Source organism: Lepidochelys olivacea (genome assembly GCF_965140295.1).
Source record: "Lepidochelys olivacea isolate rLepOli2 genome assembly, chromosome: 13".
In the NCBI taxonomy this organism is placed as follows: Eukaryota; Metazoa; Chordata; order Testudines; family Cheloniidae; genus Lepidochelys; species Lepidochelys olivacea.
Window position 1 is genome coordinate 29,540,023 of NC_140423.1, and position 16,207 is coordinate 29,556,229.

Sequence of the window (16,207 nt, forward strand, 5' to 3'; positions counted from 1 at the left end):
CTGTGACAGCCCTGCTCAAGTAAAGACAACTGAGCTGGCTGGGCCATCTGAGTAGGTTGAAAGACCGATGCATACCCAAGGACATGCTGTATGGGGAGCTATCAGAGGGAACAAGAACAACAGGACGTCCCAAGCTTTGCTATAAAGATTCATGCAAGCAAGATATGAAGGAATTTGGAATTGATCCTGACCAATGGGAAATCTTGGCAAGTGATCATAACAAGTGGTGCCATCGTCTCCAACAGGGTATCAAAGTCCATGACAGAAGTTGGCTCCTTCAGCTTGAAGAGGAAAGAGCCCATGGGAAGCAAGCAGCTCCCAACCAAGATACATACATTTGTAATACCTGCCAAAGATCAGATTGGCCTATTCAGTCACATGAGACATTGCAAACCATCTACCTCATAGGCTGCAATTCCCACCGTCTCTCGCAGACGAAAGGATGCCAACAAAATATACCTAGCAGTGTTTTGGAAGGAGGCTTGATATGCAGAAAACGAACAGAGTCAGGGTAGCTTCTGTTAAAATCAGACCCAAGAGCTGTGGCTGGCTGATTAAGGTTATCTCTGACTAGTGTTCCATGACATTACTCTGCAGTATTGTCTGTCTCCTGTCCTGTGACAGCAATGTGAAGGATGCAGTGACTCTGACGGCTTGGCTACGCTGCTCCAGGCAGTCAAACATTTTATTGCAAGGTTGCTTGGTATAAAACTCCTGAGAAGAACAGGATCCAAACTGAGTGAAGAGACACCAGCTCTATTTTTCGATATGACATTTGTTCTGGATGAAATGTGCCACATGTGTAATCAGTGTAATAAATCCTATTAGGCACATGCCATTGGACAGAGGCGTATTAATTAGACTAAGAGGACTAGTGGAGAAGTAGCATAACTGAAATTGCCACTGATACCTCCTGCACTACCGGCTTTGGTTTATTTAAGATGTTGTGAATGTCCCTATAACAGTTTCCAGAAAGTGTCCGTGTAACATAGTGCCGGCCTCGAATAGTGCCGGCCTCGTTATTCACTAGGAATTAATTAGCTGATGAAGTTAATCTTTGTGTCAGCAGATCATCTGAAAGCCCAATCTGCTCTGTGTGAATCTATCGGGTTATTCATAAGTATTCATCAAATAGGCTGAACAATTTTCAGCCAGTGGGATAGATGTAAAATGATCACTTCTACTAGTATCTGTGTGCGTAGTGGATGATTGATAAAGTAAGTCACGTGGTTTTGTTTCTACTCCCCAATTCAAGAACTGAAACTTTTAAAACAGAAAAATAAAGAATAACAAATAGTGAATCTCTGGGATCATGTATGTGCACAAAGGACAACTGTTTCCCAAACGCTCATGTGAACAAACCCCAGTTGTGCAAATGTGGGCAAATAGCAATTAATGAAAGGCTTGACGCAAGATGGCACCAAATAGCAGTTCAGAAGTGGAAGGAATGTTTATGAACACTGTTTTGGAAATATTTGACCCAGTTCTAGTCAAGAAAGAAACATAATGGATGCTTCATATGAGTAATTACATACAAAAGCACTATGTTAAAAGAAAGTTAAGGTTGCAAAGTCAAGCACTCAAGGTTGCCAGAATTAAGGTTCCTTGGGCAACCTTAAGTTGGCCTCTTTGGGCAGATGATGCATTTTGATAGTCATTAATTATATGATCACAAATTATTTTTTCCAAAAGACCCCTACCTCGCAGAAGCTGCAACTAAAGGGAAAGTCCTAGTCAGCTCCTGCAACCCCAGGTTAAAGCCAGCTCAGTGCTGATGGACTCTTCAGAGAATTTAAATGCCAAATTCTATCAAGTCTTTATTGAGCATGTGCAAACTCAGATTTTTTTCAAAGCTTTATAACTTGGTCAAATTTGAGCAATTTTCCTGAGGAAATCCCTGACACCAGGATGATCTCCCCACTCTGCCAAATTTCACGTCTCTGCATCAAAGCATGGAAACTCTTGAGCTTTTCAGTGAAATGGCTGTAAAAATTTTTTAATGTGGGCAAAACAGTGTATTTTTCCTTAACCTCATTTTGAGGAATGGCTGAACTATTTTAGCTGAAACTTTCCAGAAAAGTTCAGCCTAAGGCAGACACCCAGTATGGAAAATTTCAGCCTGGATAGTTGAAGGGTGGCAAAGTTTAAATCAACTGAAACCAGATTCTTATAATGGAAAGAGTCAGGCGACTCTAGGCATTGCTGCAAATTCCACCTATAACCACATTCACATAATTAAATATAAAGCTGAACAGAAATAGCGGTTTAATTAATTGAGTTAATTAGATGGCCAGGATAGCTGAGGCTTGATAGCCATGGTTATAGCATATTGCAGCATAGTATAGAGTAGCTAGGTACTGGGTAAAGCTTCAGCCACTCCACTCTGCTTAACACTATTGTCTGTTTCTCCAGTCATGACCCGGTCCCACTCCACACCCAGCTCTGATGATGCACCTCAGTCCTGACCTTCAGTACCTTCTGCTAGTCCAGTAGTGGGCCACCACATAACTCTACCACTGTCCTGTAGACTTGGCCTGTAGCATCCCCTGCTCTTCTAGTCCTGGGCTCTGGTGTAGCTGTGCAGTGCACCGGCAGCTGCTCCTCTTTCTACCAACCATAGGCTTCTTTGTAGCTCTGCCAGTGGACTTCCATTCTCACTTGCCACATCCTGGGCTAAATTCTGTCCCTGGATGTGCATACTAAGGTTCCCCTGAAGTCAAGAACAGCTGCACGCATATATGTATCTGAGGGCAAAATCTCTCCCTCACTCACTCATACATGTCCCCAACACAAGCGCTGGCTTCCAATTGTCCACCAGGGTGCTCAATCCTCCCGCTCAGCCCCAGGCCCCACCCCCACTCCACCCCTTCCCCCAATGCCCCACCCTGCCTCTTCCCAACCTCTCCTCCGAGCGCACCCTGTCCCTGCTCCTCCCCGCCCCCTTCCAGCACCTCCTGCATGCCACAGAACAGCTGATTGCAACAGGTGGGAGGTGCTGGAAGGGAGAGGGAGGAGGTGATCAGTGGAGCCACTGGCAGGCAGGAGGTGCTGGGGAGAAGGGGTTAACTTGGCTGCTAAGCACAAATTTTTTTTCTGTGGTGCTCTGGCCCTGACGCACCGATGGAGTCAGCACCTATGGTCCCCAAGCTCTTCCAGTCCTGGGCTGGGCCCCCACACTTTTCCTCAGTCCTGACCTGCTGTCCTCCTGTTCCCTCAAAGAGCTGTTCTGACACAAGTTCTGTAAGTCTCTTTGCTCAATCAGGCCAGATGTCGTTTGCTGCTGTCACACTGTTCACTCTGCTGGTGTGTTCTACCCCTTCCCCCACCCAATGACTGTTTACACTGTAAGGGCTTCGGGGCAGGGACTCTGTGTTTGGACAGTGCCTGGCACAATGAGCCCCACTTTTTCTTGATGCTTAGGCACCACTGTAATAAACAGGATTCATAATAATGCTGGCAGAGTGGGCTGAGAGTAGCTGTGTGCATTGTGTTGTGTTGTTATTATGTAGTACTTTGGTGCTGTGGGGCGGCATGTCATAGAGTCTTAGGAGTTTAAGGCCAGAAGGGACCACTAGATCAGCTAGTCTGGCCAGCTGTATGTCACTGACCATCAGCACCATCCAGCACCTGCACACTGACACCAATGGCTGAAATGAGCCCAAAGTAAATGACACCCACAGGAGCCTAGACTGTGATGTGCCCCAAGCTGAGAACAGAAGGGGACAAAGTTTACCAGTACCCGAGGCCCCTATCGTGGGACAGAGATGATTAAATGAGATCTACCCAGATAATTCTGGCAAATGACCTGCACTCACACTCTGCAAAGGAAGGCAAAACTCCCCAAAGTCACTGCCAATCTGCCCTGGGGAAAATTCCTTCCTAACCCCACATATGGCGATCAGATAGACCCTAAGTGTGTGAACAAGAATCAGGCAGCCAAACACCTGAGAGAGAGAATGCTCGGTGCCACCTCAGAGCCCTGGCCCACCCCACCCAGGATCGTGTGATGTGGGTTGCTGTGTTGTTCAGTGGCTTTGTGAAGTGCAGGAATGTGCTATGACATGTTGTGCCCTGTGTTGCAGTGTGGTTATGAATGTCTGGCTGTGTTGCGTTGCAATTTATTTTACTGTTTTGTAGTGTTTATGAGGTTTTGCAATTAGGCAGTGTCCTGAGCAGCAGTCTGAGTTGTGTGTTTTGTGGCATTCTGTTGTGTAGTGCACTATGTTGCAGTACGGTGTGTGGGTGTTGTGCTGCAGTGCTCTGTAGTGACTTGCAGTGTTGTGTGATGTATTGCAGAGTGGTTTGGATTGTGTTGTTGCAGTGAGGGTGGTGTTGTGGTGTTACAATGAGGGTGGGATTGCAGTGAGGATGGCATTGTGAGTTGCCCTGTACTGTCCACCCTACAGCTCTAGGTTGGAATCTGGAGGCAGACCCCTGCACAACCGAGCACCCGTTGCCTATAGGCTGTCCTAGTGCGCATGCGCGCCATGTCCCCTCCCAGGCTGGGTCGGGACTACGTTTCCCAGCGGCCCGCGGGCGGACAGGCACCGCCCCTCGCTCCGCCCGGCCGTGCAGTGCGGCCGGGGCCCAGCGGCTGGCGCTGTGGGGAGGGCCCTGCGCCGCTCCGTACAAAGCGCTGGAGGCGGCGGGGGGCGCTTCTTCCTGTTTGTCTCCGTCCGATCCGAGGCCGAGCGGCAGGAGCGGCCATGGCGGCGGCGGCGGCGGCGGCGGGGGGTTCGGGGTCCGGCGGGGGCGGCCGCCGCGGAGCCCGCAGGGGGGCGGCCAACATCCTGGCCCAGCTCCGGCACGGGCAGCTGAGCGGCCGGGGCCTGACCCGGGGGGCGCAGGTACCGCGGGCCGAGCCGGGCCGGGCCGAGCCGGGTCGGGTGGGGGCGGCGGCGGCGGCGCCGGCGGGCTGAGGAGGCCGCGGGTCCCCGCACGGGGCGGGCCCAGGCGGGCTGGGCGCTGGAGGGGTCAGAGCCGGCGGCAGGCCGGGGGGAACCGCCTCGGGCGGAGGGGCAGGCCCGCCGCTGGAGACCTGTCAGAGGGGCCTTGGGCTCCCCCAGCTCGTGGGGTCCGGGGCGGCGGCGGCCAGCCGAGCCCTCCTGCCTCGAGCTTCCCCAGTTGCCTGTCCCTGGCCTGGCGCAAGGGCCAGCCTTGGAGGCCTGTTCCGGAGCAGCCGCTCGGCAGGGCACCGACACTTCCTTCCCCGCTCCCAGCCCGGGGTCGTGCTGCTCTGGCCTGGGCTCTGCTTGGCCTCGAGCCTTCGTGGAGATCGCAAAATCTCGCCTGGGCTGGGAGAAGCCTGGGCTTTGCGCTCCGGTTTTGTGTGCGCCAGAAGTGAAGGTCTCTGATTCTCCTGCTGGATGCAGGATTCAAGTTCACCATCGCCAGGACTGTAGGTTTTTAAATTCTCTCCTGGCTACTTTACATCTGCCCACTTGGAAGACTCTTGCCTGGTTGGGAGGCCTCTGGTTCCCCCCTTGGTGGACTCTTCAGTGTATAGAGAGACAAGGTGGGTAAAGAAGAGTTAGGTGGAAGCTTGAAAGCTTGTGTCTCACCCACAGAAGTTGATCCAATGAAAGGTATTACCTGCCCCACCTTGTCTCTCTAATATCTTGGGACCGGCATGGCTAAGACAACACTGTATATCTTCAGCATATAGGTTGTCTGGAGGGCCTCACCACAGCTGCTCTAGTGGGTCTATGTGGAAAGTAGAGGAAAAGTCAACTGCTGAACAGCAAAACTGTAACTAGTGTCAGAGGTTTTAGAGGGGTAGCCATGTTAGTCTTTATCCATAAAAACAATGAGAAGTCCAGTGGCACCTTAAAGACTAACAGATTTATTTGGCCGTAAGCTTTCGTGGGTAAAAAACCCACTTGCATTCATGGGATCACAGAATATCAGAGTTGGAAGGGACCTCAGGAGGTCATCTAGTCCAACCCCCTGCTCAAAGCAGGACCAACCCTAAATTTTTTCCCCAGATCCCTAAATGGTCCCCTCAAGGATTGAACTCACAACCTTGGGTTTAGCAAGCCAGTGTTCAAACCACTGAGCTATCCGTCGCCCCTATTGTTCCGATGCATGGAGACATCTGTATCTCCAGGCATCTGAAGAAGTGGGCTTTTTTTACCCACGAAAGCTTATGTCCAAATGAATCTGTTAGTCTTTAAGGTGCCACCGGACTCCTTGTTGTTTTTGTGAAAACTGTAGCTGAGTTCTTATTTAGTGGCAGCAACTGAAGAAGCGACCCTCCGTGTCCCCAAACTCTCAACCACTTATCTAATTAGTTCTTGGGCCTTCCAAGAACTAGGTTTTCTCCCCTGTCTGCTTTCTGGGTCCGTCTAGCATTGCAAGCTGTCAGCACTAGGAACCTAAGCATCACCTGTAGTGAGGAGAATGAACTTATTTTTTGTGACTTGCTTTCTCTTTCCCTGCCACCAGGGTATTTGTGTAAAAGAACTGGAGGAGAAGGGCAAATTTCCCACAATATAGAAATGCTTTTCTGCAGCAGCATTTTGATTGGAGGTAGGGATGGGTAGCTCTCTGTTCTGAAGAGAAATGAAGCCCTGTATGGAATTATGATTTAATATGTTAAGCCCATTATTGATTCAGTTGGCACACATGACCTGGTGACTTTAGTGCTGAGCAGAACTCTGGTTCTGCACCTGTTGAGTAGGAAGCCCGTTTGTGTGTTCTATTAAAATAACACTGATCTTGACTGTTTGAAATCACTGTTTTCACTGTTGGTCTCGTGGACTATTGAGAACGACGTCTGTTTCTTCACTGGGACTTTGCTTACTCTGTGTCTTCTGTTTTGGAAAGCTGTGCATAGGTGCTGGATGGCAAGCGGCTATTGCTACAAAGAAAGTAGCATTTATTTTGGAGGGAAATATGAAGAATTATATGGATATTGCAGACTGAGAATTTGTTTATACTATTCTGGCAAGCCCTTCCTCCTCCCCCAAGTAGAAATACCCGCAAAAAAGGTTCACTGAGCGTTGGTTAATGAGACATGGCCTCTACACTTAACTTCCTTGCTGTTGGGAGGGGAGTGGGACGAGAGATCATTTCAGTGGAAACGGGTATTTGTGTTTAGGCACTTTTGACCTGTCCAGGGTATTGTCCAATCTGAGCAAAATGACTTTTCACCAGCTTTTGCTTTTCTTTATATTTTGTTAACATATTAATTTAACCTTGGCTTCTTTAAAATGAGTTTTTATTTCCACAGATCGTTTCATATTTGTAATACATTTGGGGTCTGAGTCGTATCTTGTGCTGTGTTCACCACAACTAATTTCATGTTATACAGATTTAAGTAAATGTTCAGGTGTGCATATAATAAAATAATGCACAGTAAGGTGTTCTGTCACTTTAGATATCTGTACAGCTTCACTTTAACCCTTGTTTCTGCACATAGCTGAGAAGTGCTGATGACCGCATTAGTGCATTTTTTGTTGTCAATGCTTGTATAAAGTGTGTGTGTGAGTGTGAGAGAGACTAGACCTGTGCAGTTACCCACAATACTTGGTCAGAATCTTTCTGCTAGCTGCCTTGCTCCTTTTATAAAACTGACTTTCTGAAATGCTTTCAGCATGACTTGGCTGCATTGAGAGGCTTAAAGCTGAAGGCTGAGAGCTCCAAGTGCTTTAAGTGGCCACAAGAACACTTCATTAAATTACTTGGATTGAGGGAGCAATTTAATTGCCTGACAGGTTATGAACTGTGTAACTGGCATAGGATTAGAATTTAACTATGGCATTAAAAATGATTTTAGTGGTGCAGTGTTAAATGCCACGTACCTGTGTACACTTGCTGGGAGATACTCAAGCAAGTGTCATAATTTCAACCTGGCATGTATTTCTTTTGTGTTGTGGCAAATGTTGCTGCTCTTTTAAACTCATGGGTTTTCACTTATTGTGTGAAAGACTTCACCAAACAGTTCAGTTCACCAAACGGGCGGAGGGAGGGAGTAATCGCTGTTCTAATATACCGTCTGAGTTTCTCCTCTGTTTCTGTGGGAAGTCCATGTGTAAAGCACTTGGGTGTGACTCCTGTTCTGTTTGTTTGGACACTTATTTACTGCTTATAAAAACAATCTTTAGGTGCCTTGTAATCAGTTAAAATTCCATGTTATCAAAGTATTACAAATATTTCCCAATAGACTCTTAGTTCATTTAGTTCTTAAGCCCTCATCTGAGCAGGCTTCTCAGCTATCCTTCCCTCCCCTCCCCAGATGGTCAATTCATCCACTCCTAGATGCCTGAGAGAAATGGTTGGCTTTGCAGGTATATGGAAGGCTAACTGAGCTGGGCTCTGACAACCCAAGAGTGGAGATGAATTTTAAAGTCAAGGATAAAAGCACAGGGGTCATTCTTTCCTGTTCATAGCAGAGAAGCTCCATGTCAACTGCCTCCACTGACGGTGGGTGAGGCAGTACAGCAATGGGACAGGCAGTCTCTCAGGACCTGGTTACCTAAACCATTTAGAGCTATAGGAGTCAAAACCAACACCTCCGATTCCATCTAGATCCTGAGAGTCAGGCAGTAACCTTCCTTGAGCATCTCATATTTGGTCTCCACATGAAGCTCTAATTGGTAAATAGATTCCTGTATTCAGCACTAGCTTCAGTTTCTGGGCAATCTCAAAATCCAGCCCCGCATAAGAAACAATATAGAGGCCTAGTCTAAAAGTGACAAAAGCACAGATAAATGTTGCAAGAGCTGCATCTGGAAGATACAGTTGTTCTAGTTTTACCAGGAACAGATGGAAAAGCTTGTCTGGCTGCAGCTGGCACCTTAATATCTAACAGCAGTTTGCGTCTCGCCAGACCCCTGAACTATGGACATTCTGTAACAAATCGTGTCACGTTCTCTCAGCAAGCGTGCTGATATAATTCCTTTCAGTTCTTCCTGGCTACTTCTCAAATCTACTGACATTATCTCCATCTTATCTGGATTGAGATTCAGCCAGTTAGCCCTCATGCGGGCAGGCACCAATCACCAGTAAGAGACTAGGTCAATCCATTGTGCTGCATTAGTAAGGTCCTATAATAGAGACATAGAGCAAAGTAGTGCCAGAAACTCAAACAGAAAAGACTCTGTGTTTGTCTTAAGACTTGCCTCAGTTTGAAACAGGTCTTCTTCGGGTAAAAAATTCCTCACAGCAAGAAAAAGTGGGTGCTAACAAAGTAAAGGAACATTGATAAATTATCAACCCATCAGAACATTTCCACTGTATGCAACTCTTCCTCCACCATAGCTTCTGCCAATAGACCTTTATTTGCCTTCTGTACAGTCATGGCATAAGACCTGAAACATTTAGTTGCAATTGATCAAACTCAAAACGAGACTCCCCTACCAGTGTTCTAACAGTCTCTCCTCTTCTTTTATCTGGTGCAAATCATCTGTAAACAATGGTGTAATGTGAGGGTGAAACCAAGTTGCCTAGGGGCCTCTCTACAATGACATTTTTTCCATCATTATTGAAAGTCCAACTAGGTCATTCACGGTGGTCTATTGGCAACACACTTATGCTCCCTCAGCAGTCTCTGAGAGCAGGCTATCAAATTGGTCTTAAACCCTACAGGACTGCCATGGTCTAGCTGAAACCGTTGGAATGATGTTCAAAAGGCCATTCTCTACCCATGCCATATGATCTGTTGCTCCTGGTAATAGTCTCCAAGCTGACAGTGCCATTCTTATCCACTTATATCAAATCCCTCACTCCAAAAGAAAATGTTTAATTCTTTAAAAGTATACATATTATCAATACTCTGTACAAATCTCTTCTCCTCTCCCCCCAGCATCACCTACAATTTTTTTTCTTCTAAACGGTCTTCTCAGCCCTGTTCAAGTATTATTGGCCCTTTAAAAAAGGGAAGTTTCTTCACATCCACCTCACCCACTCAAAAAGCACTATTTCTGTTGCCAATCAACAGCCTCATGCAAGTTCATGCAAAAGGGAGGGATCGGGCTACAGACAGAGGAGCATCTGAGACTCCCTTGTAGTCTTGCTTGGCTGTAGCCTGAGGCCTCTGACGGCTTCCTCTTCAGGCTGCTCTTCCTACTGGTGAAAGGACCTGGCTGGCCCCAGTGCAGTTGCTGTTGGTAGATTGCTGCCTGTTCAGGATTGTGGGCATAGGAAGCCTGGGGATGTGCTTATGCATGGCAGAAGGGAGAGCATGCCTGATGGCTATACCCTGCTCTAGAAGTGCTATGAAATAAGTGCTGGATGTTAGTACTCTTATACTATTACTTTATTTAGTATGCATAAAAGTGAGTAAAAAGGGAAAACTTTAGTCAGTTTCAAGATGCCCGTAAGAACATCTTCCAAAAATTGGTCACCTCAAAGTGAGGAGCCAATCCAGTTACTTTGTGAACCACTGTTATTGCCTTGTGCTAATCCATAGCAGAGTATGCATGTCCAGTGTGGGAATGATCCATCCATGCTAAGAAATTGGACCCTGTTCTAAATGACAGTTGTCATGGAATAACAGGATGTCTAAAGCCGACACCAAAGGATAACCGGTACTGGCTGGCATTGCACCACCTGATATCAGGAGGAAGATAGCAAGCCAAAGGAAAAGATCACGGCAGATGGAAGATCCAAGGCATCCATTATGCGGTCACATAGGAGCAATCAAATGCCTTAAATCACAAGAGTTTTATAGCCAGTGTAGTGCCTTTGGATATGCCAGCTGGCAAGGCATGTCTGTGGTTATGGAATGAAAGACTACACGCAACTGGATGTGCTGAAATAGATCTGGAACCCTAGGAGGACATTCCCGGAGGGGCCGGTACAGACTGGTCAACGTGGCGATGCCTGAACCGCCTGTGCATGCAAACAAGCAGATCAAAGTCTATAGCTCAGTGCTTTGAGTATTGGCCTGCTAAACCCAGGGTTGTGAGTTCAATCCTTGAGGGGGCCATTTGGGATCTGGGGCAAAAATTGGGGATTGGTCCTGCTTTGAGCAGGGGGTTGGACTAGATGACCTCCTGAGGTCCCTTCCAACCCTGGTATTCTGTGATCCTTCTATGATCAAATGGGGCTACGCTAAAGACACGAATATATCTGAGTGCGGTGAGGTGCAGCACCTGCTTGTTTGCTGATTCCCCGTCTGAAGGAGGACCTCGCTGCAGCGACGGAAAGAGCCATCGCTTGTGCACAGTTCTGGTTTGTGAAAAGGGCACAAGAAGTTGTTTCAAGGCAGTAAACTTTCCAATTTTGCTATCCTGTGAAAGAACAGTCAGGGATTGAAAGGTAAACTAACCAATGGATGGGGTTGTTTTCTTTAGAGAAAACATACTTGCCTTGTTCTGAGCATTAGAATGTCTAAATATCATTGGCCTTTTCTGCAAACTATCACAGTCTGCTCAATACTGAAGGCTACTGTAATTAAGGGCAATATTCTGTAGCTGCTGTGCACACACAAACCCTATTGTCTTTAGTGGGATTTCCACATGAGGAGCAGCTGCAATATTGGATCCATTATTCATCTTGAAAGGCAGACTCTTCAGTGATAGTGGGTTAGCATCAGCTCAGGCACATCTGTGATTGGCAATCCAGCAAAAGAGAAATCTCCTAAAATGTTCAGGCACTGAGCTGCTTATAATAATGAAAACTGCAGCATAATATGATACTTTCGGTATAAGTAAATGTAAAAAGTACGTTGCTAATATTTTAAAAAGAATACTTTTAATTATACAAAAGAAGAGGCTACCATCTTGAATCTGACATGCAATAGTATAGGATACATGGGCAGTTCTGCATACAAGAGCATGAGAGGCATGGGTTTTTCATAGTCTTTTCTAAAGTAAAGTAACTTTTGAAAGAAAATATAGCATTGCGTTATGGTAGTGCCTGTACAAACATGTAGTAAAAGGCAGTCCCTTCCTTGAAGATATTAGTCTAAATCGACATGGCAGACAGAGGGTGGAAGGGGAAACAGGCCCAGAGAGGTGAAGTCACTTGCCAACAGTCATGCAGTAGGTCAGTATCAAAGCTGGGAAGAGAGCCCTTGTCTCCTGAATCCCAGTCCAGTGCCCTAGCCACTAGATCATGCTGCCTCTCAAGTAATAGTAAAAATTAATGGAGTGCTATAAACATGTAACTCTTTAAAAGACCGAGGAGTCCGGTGGCACCTTTAAAGACTAAGGTGCCAGCGGACTCCTCGTTGTTTCTGTGGATACAGACTAACACGGCTACCCCTCTGATATTTAAAAGACCGAAGGATATATTACATGTAATCTTAACAGAATTTGGAAAGTCTCTTGTAGGTTTAATGCTCTCATATGTTGGTTGAGCTGCCCTACTGGAGTCCCAGTTATATCGTTATCAATAAAATAATCTCTGCTGTAATCGAGACATTTACAATGTATTTATGGACGAGCAATTCATCCCTGTTCACTTAAAACTGCTCTGAAAATTACTGTGTAATCCTGATTTAGTATTTCTGTTACTCTGTGTAGTGGTAAATTGAAGTGGGTGGTCTTGTTCACCTTTTTAGTCGACTTGTAGCTCTTTCTGTAGAGAGAAAGTTGTATTGAGGAAAAACAGCCAAGCTGACATTGTCGTTGTTAGTGACTGGAAAACTACAACTAAATTAGTCCACTGAGATGACTGGGCACTCCCTAAAATAAAGAATAGCACTCCTCTGGCAGTTTTCCAGTGAGTGCTTGCCAAGGAATACGAACTAGTCTGAGTAAAGGATTTAAATGATTAGTTGCACAGACATCAACATTCCCTTTTTTTTTTTCCTCCAGATAAAATGCTTAGAGCATATCAAGTTTAAAAAAAAACAAACAAACCTTCAAAAAGTTTGAAGATTCCTTATTTTTAATAATGTGGAATTTTTAAAGAATGGAAAAGCATATCTGAGATAATCAAACAATCTTAATTTTGTTGATTAGTACCATCAGCTCTACAGTCTTCTCTTAAATTTGTAGAAGACAGTGTTTGAAAAGCTGACAGGTGAAATACTGGAAAAATGGGAGACTTGGCATTTCTAAAAGGCTTCCAATCTATGTTTGATGCATCATTACCACACTAACCTTTTTTTATACAAGTGCTACGGTTTCAGGATCGTGGCCGAAGGATTCACTCTCCAGTGCAAGGTGTAATGGTTAAAGGATGGTTAGGTGCCCATCTTTTGGGAACTAGAGATAATAGAAGCAGGGATAGGAAATGACAAGGAGGGAATGCACATTAACAAACATGGGACGCTGGGGGATAATCTGAAAAGATTCGCTGACAGGGAAGAACATGGGAAGCAGGAATGGCTGAAAGAGACTTCAGGGTGATAGCAGACAGTCAGATAAATGTATTTGCAAAGAAAGTACAGTTTTGAGTGCAAACACAGTGGCCCCGTCACAGAGCAGAGGATGGGATAATCCCCTCCGTATGACAGATTGCACCTGGAATACAGCATCCATTTCTGGGCACTTTAACAGATGCATTAGCAAATTGGAGTGAGTGCCGAGAAGAGGAACAAAGCTGATCAAGGGCTTGATTTTAAGTAAATATTTTAAGGTTGGGCGGCTGTCTCAGATCATCTGAAAGCTGCAAGTACTAGTGATAGTCTTTGGGGTATTATAAATAGGAAGAATGGGATGAAATTAAAAGGAAATGTATAACTTTGTTCTTAAAACGCCTCTTTTGAAAGCACACGGTGCTGAACATAGTTTAGAAATAAACAGGAATAGATTTATTTAGACGAAATAGTGGGGGAAAAGCTTCGTGACTGAGTTATCAGGTTTTGGAATGATCTCAAGGGAAATGATGATGAACAATCCTGGGTGGGCTGTATGACTGAGGTATTTTATAGCTCTGTGTTTTAACTACAGTCTTCTCTAAATATATTCTGCTTGTTAGCTTTCAAATGAAGCTGTACTTTTATGCTTTCAGTTTTACACTGTCTGGAAACACAGAGCTAATATTTGATTAGGTGTGGTATGTAGAACAATGTACAGCTAGCTGGCAATAAAAGCTGACCATTTTGAATTTCTTTCAGCCTAGCACGTGCCATTAAGTTGGGACGTCCTCCATAATAGTGCAGGTTGTCTGCTTTCTGGTTGAAATCCTCTGCAGAATATGAAAAACATGGAAGACCTGAAAATCCTTACACATACCTTCAAGTTTGTTTGTAATATCTAAAGTAAAGCAAAATAGTACCTTGAGAAAGAAGTCCTTCAATACTTCCGCTGTACGTAACCCAGTATTAAAACTAGCACAAGTGTTTAAAAGTTCTAAAGCTTGGTGACTATAGTGTGTGGATGACTCTAGTTTTCATCTGGTGTAGTTATGCTTTAACTTCAGTTAAACTTCTTTCCTCTGTAATGCCAGTTAAAGCATGTGATAGTCATAGCTCCTTTAACTGAGAATTGGACTGTCTAGTTTAATGGATGCTGTCTTGTCTAGTTATACTCCCTGAGAAACCACATTCACTTGCCATGCAGGACCTTCTCATCTCAAGCTGCACATCATATATCAGAGGGGTAGCCGTGTTAGTCTGTATCCACAAAAACAGCCAGGAGTCCGGTGGCACTTTAAAGACTAACAGACTTATTTGGGTATGAGCTTTCGTGGCATAAGCTTTTCGGGGTTCACAGGTCCAACCTAGTATAGGTTAACAACCAAAACAAAAACCCATTCCGTAACAGAGATCTGTGGTGAATTGGACCTTCTCCTCTTGTGGGTTCCAGGACTAGCTGCTCCAAGAAGCAGTCATTTAAGGTGTCAAGGAACTTTATCTCTGCATCCTGTCCTGAGGTGATATGTACCCAGTCAATATGGGGTGTGACAAGGCAAGGCCAGATGGCTATAGTAAAGTAGTCCTGTTGGGATCCAGGAAGTGGGCGGGCGGAAGCCTGCCCACTGCTAAAGCACCTCCCCCCAGTGAAGGGAGGTAAGAGCTTGGAGAAGGTAGTGTTCTCTTTTGTGTTACTAACACCTGCTAGCTTAGCTGGTCACTACTGTAGACTGTTGCCTTAGAGAGGGCTTTACAGTAACTCCTCACTTAACGTCGTAGTTATGTTCCTGAAAATGCTACTTTAAGCGAAACAATGTTAAGTGAATCCAGTTTCCCTGTAAGAATTAATGTAAATGGGTGGTTAGGTTCTAGGGAAATGTTTTTCACCAGACAAGAGACATTTTATATATATATATATATATATATATAATACACACACACACACACACACACACACACACATATACAGTATAAGTTTTAATTTAATACTGTACACAGCAGTGATGACTGATGCTTGCTTGAGGTGGTGGAGTCAGAGGGTGGGATATTTCCCAGGAATGCCTCGCTGCTAAATGATGAACTAACACTCAATTGAGCCTTCAAGGATTAACACGTTGTTAATGTAGCCTCACGCTCTACAAGGCAGCACAAATGGAGGGAGGAGACACAATAGTTGCGTGGCAGTGGCTGCGAACATTCCCTGCGGAAACTGAATGTGATGATGAACCCACGCTATCCCACTGGAGCGCACCACTCTCTCCACTTTCCAAAGTGCCGGGTGGTGCATGTGAGAGAGAGACAGAGGGGTGTGGGGGTGTGTGTGTGTGTGTGTGAGAGAGACGTGCGCATTGCCCATTTAAATACGTTGACCCCACTCTTAAGTACACTGCCTAAGTATATCAGCAAGTTGAGACAGCAGCTGCTGCCAGCAAGTTCCCTCCATCCTGAACCTTGTCATGTCCCCCCCCGTCCCCTCCCCTGGCTTTGTGGAGATGGGGTACAGGGGGAGGGGGACACCCTGACATCAGCACCCCTCTTCTCTCCACCTCCACCCCCACCCCTTGCACAGCAAGCAAGAGCTCCCAGGAGCAGTTCCAAGGCAGAGGGCCGGAGCAGCACACAACAGTGCGGGGTGCGACACCTGAACTGCCTGGCACTTGAGAGCCTGCTGGGTGGCTGCCGCACAGGAAACTTAGGGGAGCTGATGGTGGGCTACTGGCCCACCCTGGTCCCAGACCCCCCCCAGCTAGCTCCAACAGGCCGCTGTTCTTGCAAGCAGTGGACAAAGCAGGCGGCCGCCAAACAACGTTGCGCAACTTGAAACGAGCATGTTCTCTAATGGATCAGCGACGTAACAACATTAACTGGGACGATGTTAAGTGAGGCGTTACTGTATCTCCTTCCAGCAGCCCAAAGGAGTGGCAGGGGAAGGGAGCTGACTTCTCATTTACTAGAAAT

The 16,207-nt window shown here is 45.9% G+C and overlaps 1 protein-coding gene across 2 annotated transcripts in view; it reads left to right on the forward strand.

Moving 5' to 3' along the window:
• Nucleotides 1-4,691: 4,691 nt before the first annotated feature.
• TRPC4AP (transient receptor potential cation channel subfamily C member 4 associated protein) overlaps nucleotides 4,692-16,207 on the forward strand; it is a 70,925-nt gene continuing 59,409 nt past the window's right edge. For both annotated transcript variants that reach the window (XM_084645859.1, XM_084645860.1), the window contains exon 1: nucleotides 4,692-4,847. In XM_084645859.1, coding sequence (XP_084501985.1) covers nucleotides 4,707-4,847 — 141 coding nt within the window. In that variant the 5' untranslated portion in view covers nucleotides 4,692-4,706. The remainder of the gene's footprint in view (nucleotides 4,848-16,207) is intronic.